Source organism: Tasmannia lanceolata, unplaced genomic scaffold (genome assembly GCF_043159265.1).
Source record: "Tasmannia lanceolata isolate RefF3 unplaced genomic scaffold, GAP_Taslan_0.1 ptg000006l, whole genome shotgun sequence".
NCBI classification, from domain to species: Eukaryota; Viridiplantae; Streptophyta; class Magnoliopsida; order Canellales; family Winteraceae; genus Tasmannia; species Tasmannia lanceolata.
The window spans coordinates 17605891-17618113 of NW_027518683.1; the positions used below are offsets into that span (position 1 = coordinate 17605891).

The following is a 12223-nucleotide window of genomic DNA, read 5'->3' on the forward strand; positions in this document are numbered from 1 at the left end:
AAGTTTAAAAGCCCCATTTTATTCAGCCTTGCCGTGTTCTTGGAGCAAATACTACTTGAATTTTATCATTTGTTTTGCCTTAAGTTTCTCAAAAAGTGTAGGCTGTTGATGGATGATCTCGGTTTTTTACTTTCTTTTTATTTTCACGATATTTTTTTTACTCTATTTTGGATTAGGAAGAACCCGTGAAAATTTCCGAACATTTTCTAGCCTGGGCATCATTCAATCGAAGAAAAAGATAGATGATGTGTTCGTTTTGTGTCGTACCTCTACTGTTTGTGTTGAGTTAGCATTCCGAGGTAGGAAGTTGGATATTTTTATTCATGAAATTGCGTCCTCTTATTAGGCCTTCGAGCTTCAACTATTGGTCATGTACTTTTAACTGCATCATCTTAACATTTTATAAATATGTTCTCTGTTGATACAAATAGTCTTAGTTAGCTTTAATCTTTCATTCAAATTGTAACAAGCACCGTTTGTTATTGACAGGTCGAAGATCACTTACTCGGAGTTGTATTAAAGACACCTCCTGCTAACAGTAAGCAATATATAGTTTTGGTGCTGAAACCCGATTCACCAACACCAGCACAAAGTCCTTCTACACTAGGGAGACCACATGGCAAAGAAAGTGGTGATTTCCCACAAGGCTTTTTTATGGCCCCGAAAGGTAAACGCGGTCTTGAGGAGGAGTACTTTTCAGCTGTCAGTTCTCGCAAGGGAACAGGAGTTGTCAATATAACATTACCATACCGTGGTAATGCGGCAGGGGTGAATTATGAGGTTGTGGGGATAGAAAATAAAGAGTTCTTGAGCATTTGCGAGAGCAAGATAAAGATTGATCAAGTTCGGCTTCTCGAGGATCCCAGTAATGTTGTATACTCAAAAACTGTTCAGCAGCTGTTAGGTCTGAAATCTCAAGGAAATAAATACCCTCCTGCCCTAGATCCAGTAAAAGGTATGGTCCGCGAACACTCGTACCTACGAAACAACAAACATAGGACTCGTATCAGCACGAGTCAGCACGCTCATTGGCCTATTAACTATTAAGAGTGAAGATTCCATGTAGTTGGTAATATTTGGTTGCATTTCATTTAGGTTCTGAGAATTATATACTATAGTAACTTCTATGTTAATTTCCTTTAGTAGTTATTGACTGCATAGTTCATGTTTTGTGGTCTTATACATATTTGTGAAAAAGAAAGAATTGTGGCTAGTTTGTGAATAAGTTAACTACATGTGTTCACATGCTTCAGAAATGTGGAAAAAATGCTCTCTGAAGTATGGGTAGGGAAATTTTTTATTTACATGTCTATCAGCACCAAATTTACCAAATTTTACAATTATATTCTCTATTTATTTTGGCATGTTACCAGAACACATTTTGATGATATATGTGCTCATATTGACATAACAAATGCAAGATAGGGAACGGTGGAACATTTTCACTGCCCTATTAGTTTGAGGACTTTTAACCCCAACACAAGCGTCCACTATTAGAGCCAAGGTTTTAAATTTCAGTTTGGTTTGGAAGTTCAGTGTAAATTCCATAAAATCACGGAATCATATGCAAAGATATGATTTTAAGATGAAACTTCGTGAAATGCTAGAATAAACACAGATAAACACTTGAGACCATTACGTATACAAGCAAGCCATCCATAATGGTTTAATAACATCAAACATCTAGTGAAACATGTTGTTGCGCATGTATAATTCAATATATATGACATTTCACTTGTAATTCATTTTAGTCGCACGCAATTCATATAAATATAATTTTGTAATATATTCTAATATTGTATACTACTAATGCACTTACGACTTTGGTTTCATTATGTATTTCAGTTTCGGTATCATTTTGGTGGGGATGGAAGCAAAAGCATTTCGGTCATTTCGTGTCGTTTTCAGTGGAAATTTAAAACTATGATTTGAGGTTGATCAATTATTACATGTATTAGTCATGGAGCAGTTGTCATAAATGCTCATATTACCTTTCTAACTTATTTGCCCGCAGGTCCACCCGTCCTTCCATCCATCATGATTTCTAGTGTGAAAATAGGGAGTGATACTTGAAGGATGGTGCGTAGGGGTGGGGAGATTTATCTTGAGAACTTTGGCTTTATTGGTGAAGTCTTTTTGAAAATTTAGTGAGGAATAAGAAAATTGGGGGGGTGGTAATTGATTGGTAATACTATGGTAGAAACAAAGGCTGGAGTGTGGAATTGTTCCTAAATGTATCAGGGGTTTTGGGGTTCTAGTTGTAACGTTGGAGTCTTGTAGCAAGGGTATTTGGTTTAAGGTAGTGATGGGATGAGGCATGATTTTAAAGCCCAGGTACTTATCGGTGTTTGGATACAAAGGAGTAACCGAGAGAGAGAGAGAGAGAGAGAGAGAGAGAGAGAGAGAGAGAGAGAGAGAGAGAGAGAGAGAGAGATTATGCAATATCCTTGTTTTTGGGTTATTCCCCAAACAAACCCGAGCAATGCCACGTCACCGACAGGGAGCCCACAACCCATTAATGCAGTAGAAAAGTGCTTGTTGCAAAATGCAACCAAACATAAAAAAGTTGTAGACAACCCCAAAAATGTTGTTTTTGGGGTTGTATTTGTAAAGGGCAGGGATGAGGCATGATTGTAAAGCCCAGGTACTTTACGATATTTGAATGCAAAGGAGAGAGAGAGAGAGAGAGAGAGAGAGAGAGAGAGAGAGATCCTTGTTTTTGGGTTAGTCCTCATGGAAACCCGAGCAATGCCACATCATCGTCAGGGAGCCGACAACCCATTAATGCAGTAGAAAAGTGCTTGTTGCAAAATGCAACCAAACATAAAAAAAATTGTAGAAAAGTGCATTATATAGTACTATTTTTGCTTGGGAATTGCTTGCAGATGCCAAGCATGTGGCATCCAAACACAGCCTTAGGTTGTTTGGATGACAAGAGAGGTCTGGCGAAATTTCATGGCTGTGACGGAATTTCAAGGGTACGGTGAAATTCTTGCAAAATTTCTGGGGTGGTGTAATTCTTGTGAAAGATGAAGTGCGACGACATCGTCTCTTCACACAAAGGAAGACAATTTTTGCTTCGTGAAGATCAAAATATCTCATAGAAAACCTACAACAGAAGAGAGGGATAGAATGGAGCTTGAGACGATGTCACTATTGTTCTATTTCATCTTCGATTGGTGGTGAAGGACATTGCCATTAATTTGGCTATTCTATTTCATCATCAATTCTGGTGAAAGATGGAGTGCGACGACGTCGTCTCTTCACACAAAGGCTTCGTGAAGATCAAAATATCTCTTAAAAAACCTACAACAGAAGAGAGGGATAGTATGGAGCTCGAGACGATGTCACGACTGTTCTATTTCATCTTCTATTGGCGGTGAAGGACATTGCCATTAATTTGGCTATTCTATTTCATCCTCAAAAGGCAGTGAAGGGTTACAACCAAAGGGCATGAAACCCATCTCCATGGTTGTGATAGACGGATAAGGATGGGTAGAGAGAGGGAGAGAAGGGGGGCGAGAGAAGAGGGAGAAGATTTCTCCTGGACTTCTCTCCGCTTTGTTGCATCCAAATGGACCCTTATGGTTAGTGGGTCAGTCACAGGGAAAATGTGATGATTAGAAATTTCTGTGAATTATGGGGCTGGGTTTCTTTGGAAATTTAATCTTCAGAAGAAACATAAGGCGCGGGGAAATCACTAGCATGAGGTGTTTATGGGCTTGATGGAGTAGGTTTACATTCTCACTGGTGGGTTAAAATGAAATTTTTTTGAGGTGGGGGAACCATGATGGTTTTGTTCTTAATAATCTTTGTCTGAAGCAATGTCGTAAATTTGTAATTTAAAAAAGCAATGTCATAAATCTTACTATTTATGATTCAAATATTCCAATTAGAATTTAATCTTCCCTTGTATGTTTCTATTCCCTAAATTAAATCCCATTCTACATGTTTTTTTTAAACCTTGTATTTAATTCTATTCAATTGAACCACAAAATTTAATAACATTCAATATCTCGGAGTTGAGAGGGGTAAGCAGGAGCTATGTTTTTTTGAGACTTTATTATTTACTTATTTTTATGTTTTTTAGTAAAGATGGTTTGACAAAGCCCTCTTAACCTGCCATTTAAAAAAAGCCCCCTTAAACCTGTATTCATACTATTCTACTCTTACTAGAAGATTTGGGGCTTTTTTTATGTTTTGTCTTTAACCTAAAACCCGAGAGTTGCTCTTGAGACTTCTTCACAATCAGGGAAACAAACCAGGAGTTGTCCTTTTAAGAAGGTTTCTGTGCAATACATTCGTGGTGGGCTAGTCTTATTTTGGATTATGGCAGTGGCATATGAGCTCAACGGCATCAAAGAAGATTCATAACTTACATTTTTCCAGCTTTTGGGCATTTGGTGTGTGGTAATTGTCGCAATGTTTATTTTCCCTAGTTCTTTTGAAGTTTTGGAATCTTTTTTTTTTACATAAAAAAATATGGGCATGGTTGACGATACATTATTGTTGGTATGTAATGGCTTGGTGTAGATTGGGATCTTTTTTTGACATGGAAGATTTGGATCTAGGCTGACTTAATGGCCTTAATTTTATACTTTGATTGAGTTGATGAAGATAGGTGTGTTTGGCACCTTTACTTAGAAGTTTAGAATGAAAACTAACTTTTTTGGCTTGCAATGTTACTAAAAGATTCAATTTAATATGGAAGATTTGGCCATATCTCTAGAGGCAAGACTCATTTCCTCGGGGTGAAGGCATTTTTGACTGTAATGGAAAACAAGTTCACTATCGATCATCTCCAGCTTAGTAACCAAAGATTTCCTGATTTGTGCATCATGTGTAGAGCAGGAAGGGAACCCATCGATCACCTTGTTATCCATGTTGTGATAATGAAAGCCGTTCGGAATTATTTTCTGGGTCTCTTTCCCTTTTCTCAAGCTGTTCTTGCTAAGGTGGCAGATTTGGTTGGTGGTTTGGTGGGGTCCGTTTGGGATCGGCGGTTGCATATTTTATGGAGGACTGGAAGTTTCTACCCTTGTGAGTGTATGTGGAGTATTTGGAAGGAAAGTCATGATGTGGGGTCTTTGGCGATTAGGTGTTGTGGGAGGAGACAATTATTGGAAATTTTTGAATTTTTTTCACACATTGGACTGCCATTGGAGGAGACCTGGAAATTTTGGGAAGCAGCGGCTAGTGAGGGCTGGGAAGTGAGGCTGTTGAATGTTGATGAGATGGAAAAGTACTCCAACAGGTTCTGTCAAGTTGAACATTGTTTGTAGTTCAAGTGGGAAGTGATGACATTTTAGAGACTAGTGTGACTTTATCTCTTCTTTGATATTTTTCCTTTCCATAATTGTCTTGCCAGTAAAGTTGTTAATTGAAAAAGCAAAACTTTGAGTTACACTGTGCTGACTGGGTCAGTCATGTTTTCAAGCCTTGAACTAGGCACAATTATTCAGAAAGCCAAATCTTTCCCTTAATATGTGTGTGTGCAAACACATTTGTGGCTTGAGATTTATATGCTGTTGCACCCACACTCCACAGACAAAAATAATCAGCAACTAGTAAGTCCAATGTAACATGTTAAACACTTATTATGGATGACTTGCATGGTCTTCTGATATTTCAGTTTTTCTTTTCACATAGCCTTGAACTAGGCATAATTAAAACAAAAATTCACTCTGTTATAGTACTTTCAGGGGTCATGATACATTATTTTTTCTTTTAAATTACTTGCTTGTTGGCATACGCTTCTTTACACTGGACACATTTCAGATCTAAAGTTGAAAGAGGTGAATCTCGTGGAGGAGTACCATACATGGAATAGTCTATTGCAAAAGATGGCTCAAAACAAGTGTCATGGATGCATCAAATTGCAGGAACACATGATGTTACTAAAAGAGCAAAGCAGGCACACAGAGGAAGTTAATGCATTGAAATATCAAATGTCAGATGAAGCACTTCAACAGATGCCGGATTTTCAGGGCCGAGTATGTCTGAAATGGGCTGTGTATTGTTTCTTCTTATATGTTGTTAGCTATGTCACATATATCGCCGAGAAATTGAATTTCTCGCGATAAAATTGCTAAATTTTAATTAAACGATAAAAATATGAGAAATTTGTGAGAATTTGAATTTCTCATGAATTTGTTGTGATTTTATCGCGAATTATAGCGATGAATTGGGATTCGACTTTAAAAAAATATCTTGATATTCTCATTTACTCTAAAAATCTCCCAAACATCCTAAAACCTTCGACCTAACCCTAAGTTCGGGTTAAAAGGTGTATATATTTGATATTTTTGAATTATTTTATTTTTACCATTTTTTCCGATATAAACCTGAAAAAATAGAAAAAAAATTAAAATATCCGGATTTTTCTCGCGAGGAGTTGGCGCATGTTTAACGGCTAGTTACTCATTTGTTGTTAGTTAGTGCTTTATGCTAAATAAATGTTTTGGTGTAAGTTATGCCAGAAGCATAGATGCACACTATCTGATAGTCCTCTTAATTTTTGCTGACTTGTTTTTGCAGATTGATGTGTTGAGGGAAATCGGCTGTATTGATGATGACCTCGTAGTTCAAATCAAAGGCCGTGTAGCCTGTGAGATGAATTCTGGGGAGGAATTGATATCCACAGAGTGCCTATTTGAGAACCAGTTGGATGACTTGGAACCTGCAGAGGCTGTGGCACTGATGTCTGCTCTTGTATTTCAGCAGAAGAACACTTCTGAACCATCTCTGACTCCAAAGCTTGCTCTCGCAAAGAAGAGGTTATTTCTCGTAGATAAAGTTGTTTTTTCTATTGCAACATGCACATGCACATGCACATGAAATTTCTGCTGTAGTCTTTGTTATAGAATATGAGATCTCACTCTTGGGTGTTAGGAGTATTTGGGATCGCCATATCTCATCACTGGATTTTCTGGGTGTTAGATTAGGCAACTACACTAGATGAGGTAGCTAGGTTAATATTTCCATGTGTGTGTGTGTGTGTTATTAAATGATCGCCAATTTTATTCCAACGGAGACTGAGATGGTCGAAGTGCAAAGTAGAGAGCTACAAAAGATCAGGAAAAATAAATAAATAGCTACAGCTTAAAATTATGGGGGAAGAGAATCAAACAAAGCCAAAGATTCCTTCGACAGCCCTTCTTTGGCCAAACTATCGGCCACCTCGTTTGCCGACTGCCGAACATGCTTAAAAACAAGGGAGGATGATCTCATCCAATCAAACATCTTATCAAAGAACCTATCGAATCTCCAAGGACGTTTTTGTACCCCTTTTAGCCACTTAATAACATTAAGGGAGTCCGCTTCAATCACCACATTCTTCACTCTATTAGAAGCCAAAAGTTTAATTCCTTGATGGCTGCACGTACCTCAGCCTCCGTACCATCTGCCTCCCTAATATGTCCGGCATAGGCCCATACTATCTCCCCTTGTTCATTTCTTAGCACTCCTCCAATTCCAGCCGTTCCCGGATTACCCAAACTTGAATCATCAAAATTTAGCTTTGATAGGCCGGTTGATGATTAATTTTTGAAGATTAATCATCTTCTAAATGATCCACGTAGAAGAACCCAACTAGAGCCAGGATTAGAGCCGGGTAGATTCCTTTACCTTTATGAATTTTTTCTATAGGATTCATTTAGCCGACCCCAACTAGTTTGGGACAAAGGCTTTGTTGAGTTGAGTTGAGTTGAGGCTGGTTGATGATTCCATTTTTGAACCACTGTTTGTTTCCTTTCCATGTTCCGGCATACCTCCCTCCACCCTTCCCAAAGGTCATAAGCAGATATAAATCTTTATGAATTTTTTTTATAGGATTCATTTAGCCGACCCCAACTAGTTTGGGACAAAGGCTTTGTTGAGTTGAGTTGAGTTGAGGCCGGTTGATGATTCCATTTTTGAACCACTGTTTCTTTCTTTTCCATGTTCCGGCATACCTCCCTCCACCCTTCCCAAAGGTCATAAGCAGATATAAATCTAAAGGACGGAAGTGATTTCACGCAAGAGATCATGAGGGCGATCACTTTGATGAAAAGGAACATAGATTCCTTTGAGTGTTCTTTGAAAAGTTTAGCATTTCTTTCCTTTCACAAAACCCAGTTAGCAGCTAGAAGGGACACGTTCCACAAAATTTTACCTTTTTTTTTTACCATGTTTATCTTTATCATTATATATTTATCCCTTTTGAGTGTTTTATATAAACTCTCAATAGGATTGCTTGTAATGACAAAAAAAAAATAGTAAAATCAATTTTATAACATGGTATCAAAGCAGGTCGATCATACCTTTTTTTTACCACAACACAAGTGATCTTGTTCTCCGGTGAACGACCAATATAGACGTCTTCCTGGCCATAGTTCTTTTTCTCCTTCTCGCTTTACCTTGTCGTTTGCCTTTCTGAATCAGCCCGGCTCACTCTCCATCAACAGAGCTCCCTCTCACTGGCCCTCGTCAGACCAGCCACAACCAAACCCCATCAAAACTTTCTTCAGATCCGTCACGAAGTTTCCCTCCTCAACTCTTGGCACCGTCCGATCCTCTTGGTCCCGACCACTGCCCACTAGCTTCTCTCGCCCCTGCAACGATGATCGATGTCTGTCGAACTAGTGATGCCTAACACCGGGCTATATGTCACTGACTCTCTCTTCTCCCTACCTCATCTGTGTCGCCTCAGTGTAGTCCAATTGTCGCCGACAATGACAAGCTCCTTCGTTGCCCAAATACCGGCTGCCTCGCGGCCTGTTCAATGGAGGGTTTGCCCCTTGCACAAGGAGTGAGAGTTTGGATTTAAGAATTTCTTTCCAATTCTGATACGGGCTCAAGCCATCATACAAGTAGGATTCAGTTACAGATTAGAGGGTTGGAGTAGTAGTTTGCTTTCTAAAACTGATTCTGTGTTTACAGGTTTAGTTATTGTCAACAGGTTTGAGTTTGAAGTCAAACTCATACTTGATGGAACTCTATATACTTGATTTAAGGAGATGAATTTTTAGGATGATTATTAAACTTCAGTCTTTTCTTTAGCTTTTGCTGATTGTTATTTTATTTCTGCTAATCTTGCTGCATTCAAGGTCTAGTTCAGTTACTGGTTTATTCCACCTCATATATCAAATCTCATTTCTAATTACATTCTTTATTTTTTTTATTCATAACAAAATGAATTCTAACCCGTGTATCTTCTGCACTAGATTGCTTGCAACAGCAATCAAGCTTGCGGAAATTCAAGCACGGCTCAATGTAGCAATAAATCCTGAGGATTATGTACGAGACAATCTCAAGTTTGGCCTCGTCGAAGTGGTTTACGAATGGGCCAAGGTTCTTCTTTGTGCAACCATACTCGTGCTTTTTTTTTTCCTACTATTTGGAGATTGCATATCCATTTTTCTGCTTGTTCTCATTGTTTCCATTTTATTGTAGGGCACACCTTTTGCAGATATTTGCGATCTTACGGATGTACCAGAAGGCCTGATTGTGAGGACAATAGTCCGACTGGATGAAACATGCCGTGAATTCAAGAATTCTGCAGCTATCATGGGTAACTCTGCACTCTATAAGAAAATGGAAACTGCTTCTAATGCTATCAAACGTGACATTGTTTTCGCAGCTAGTTTGTATGTTACAGGGGTTAATTAGATAATAAAATTTCTTCATGTTCTCCATTTTTCGCGGTAAAGACAAACCAATTGTGGGTTCAGATTGGGGGAATAACTTTGAGGGATAGCAACCAAAGGGAAAGGGGAAGGGGAAGGGGAAGGCGATAAAAGAAGAGGATAGATGGACAGAATGGAAAGGGAGGAAAGATGATATCAAAGTCTCAGCTTAGTTGACAGCTGAGATTTCAAGAGATTTATGTGCTGGGTGCGCGTCAGAAAGTACAATGAGGCCCACTTCATAAGATGATCCAAACCGTTCATTTGTTGGGCCACAATGTGAATAGCATGTACTCTGTACATCATCTCCATAGGATGATCCTAACCCTTCGATCTGTGAGGGACTGCACTTCATGGAATCCAGTAATAGATCGGAGGGTGAGGATCATACTATGGAGACGATTTATAGGGACTGCACTTTATACCATAAAAAAAAACATATTTACAACGGAAGTGGGCCTACCTGTACTCTTTGGAAAGTATTGGACTTCACTGGCACACATCATAAAAAATCTCAAGCTTTCCCCCAATAGGTGATATAATATAGGGTGATATTAGGAAAATGATATCACCACAACTGTATTTTGATGATCGCATTCCTCACAATATTAAGTAGTACGGTATGGCCCGCACCATAGGATGATCCAAACCGTCCATTAGATGAGCCACATCCTAAATAGGTTGTGCCCCCCAAAATCATTTCCATAGTTTGATCCTAACCCTCCTTGTCAGTCAGAGGGTTAGGATCAACCTATGGAGATGGATTTTGGAGCCCAACCTATTTAAGCTGTGGTCCATCTAATGGACGGTTTGGATCATCCTATGGTGCGGGCAATACTGTACCTTTTAATAAAGTGAGGAGTGAGATCATCAAAATACAGTCATTGGCTCTGATATCCCCGAGACATCTACAAAGCAGACCAAGCCTCCGGACCTTTCTCTCTCTTTATCGTCCCCATCGTCTGAAGGTCCTTGGAATTTAGTTCAGAGCAAGAAGAATAAAAAGGGAAAGTCAGCTGCTTCCCTCCTTAAGCCGCCATCTATCTCCCCGATCCCCTCTACTGGAATAAGGTCCCCATTTCGTGGGCTCATTCCGGGAGGCTGAGAATTGGGGTCTGCTTTTGGTGCTGGTGTTTTTGGTTCTGCTGTTAGCTCTGGTGCTGTTTGTTTTTGTGGTAGCTGTTCGAATTCTGGCAGTGTTGTGGCTGTTGTTTTCATTTTGCTGAAGCGGTTAGGTTTTTGTCTTTGCCGTTTTGTTGGGTGGCCTTTGGCTCCCTTTTGATAGTTTGTTTGCCCTTCTTCTGATGTGCGAGGGGCTTGCTTTTCTGTTTTCTTGTAGTATCTTTATTGATCTTTTTAATATATCTGGTCGGGGTCCGCCTAACCCTAGCTTACCTATTTCAAAAAAAAAAATACAGTTGTGGTGATATTGGTCTGTATACGTTCTTGGAAGGTCCTGATAAGAAGGTGCAATTCTGTTATTTTATAATTATTATGGGTGGCCCAACCTGTTTGTGTCATATAGGGTGATATTTTGTTATTATATAGGGTGATGTTATTGTGTACATTGTCTTACGTACGTGGAAATGAAGCTTATAGAGCTTTCTGTTTCTCATCTGTATCAGCTTGGCCTGTGGGCTTGGTTGTTTTACACTTCTACTACTGCTGCACACGAATCCAAGTATCCAATTGCAGATAAAGAAAACTGGCATGGCATCTTATACCCTTGTTTTAATATTCACACTCCTATTTCTTTAAAAGTCCTGACAAGCTGTCAACAACCGCCTATCATGGAAGTTGAAATATAGGGGGGTGAAAGGGAAATGATAACAGCACAAAATTGGGTTTGAACCATAATACATCTCTCATACATACCATGGTTTGAACCATAAGTAAATTGTTTTAAAATAAATTGGGTTGAATGGTGATGTCACAAATAAATTAATATAAAATATAAAAACCCAGGAAATAAAAAAAATAAATTAATGAAAGATAAAGAGTATGAGAACTTGGCATTTGATTGTTAAACTTGAAATAAATTAGGTTGAATCGCTCAATTGAAGAGGCCCAAATGATTTGTTTTGGATTTTGGGAACCAATTGTGAGGTCCAAAACTGATTATTGGATTTTAAATTAAAAGCAATTTTGAGACTAATCAGGCCGTTTCCGTTCAATTTGGTCTTTCCATATATGCAGTTTATCTTTAGATCGGAGGGCTAGGATCATCCTATGGAGATGATTTTTTGGGACACAACCTATTTACGACGTGGCCCATCAAATGAACAGTTTGAATCATCCATTGGTGTGGGCCGTAAAGTTCATTTTATAAAACATGGATGGGCCTCCCTAGCTCGTAGATTTAAACAAATTAATTGTTGGGCCCACCAACCGTTCATGTTGGGGAGAGATTGTGTTATCACTGCCCTAAATTTTTTATATGGTGTATGCACATACATACAGATATTTTTTAATGGAAAATATAATGGAGCCCACTCCATTCGAGCTTAAGCTTATGCACATAATAGAATTACCTACAGATCAGAGGCTTAAAATCATCC

General features: G+C 38.8%; 1 protein-coding gene across 2 annotated transcripts in view; it reads left to right on the plus strand.

The window, feature by feature from the left end:
- The window catches only part of LOC143879960 (RNA helicase, ATP-dependent, SK12/DOB1 protein), a 49465-nt gene extending 39791 nt beyond the window's left edge, over positions 1 to 9674 (plus strand). For both annotated transcript variants that reach the window (XM_077382691.1, XM_077382692.1), the window contains 5 exons: positions 490 to 955; positions 5779 to 5993; positions 6538 to 6776; positions 9204 to 9330; positions 9433 to 9674. In XM_077382691.1, the coding sequence (XP_077238806.1) occupies positions 490 to 955; positions 5779 to 5993; positions 6538 to 6776; positions 9204 to 9330; positions 9433 to 9648 (1263 nt within the window). In that variant the 3' untranslated portion in view covers positions 9649 to 9674. The remainder of the gene's footprint in view (positions 1 to 489; positions 956 to 5778; positions 5994 to 6537; positions 6777 to 9203; positions 9331 to 9432) is intronic.
- The last annotated feature ends 2549 nt before the right edge of the window (positions 9675 to 12223 follow it).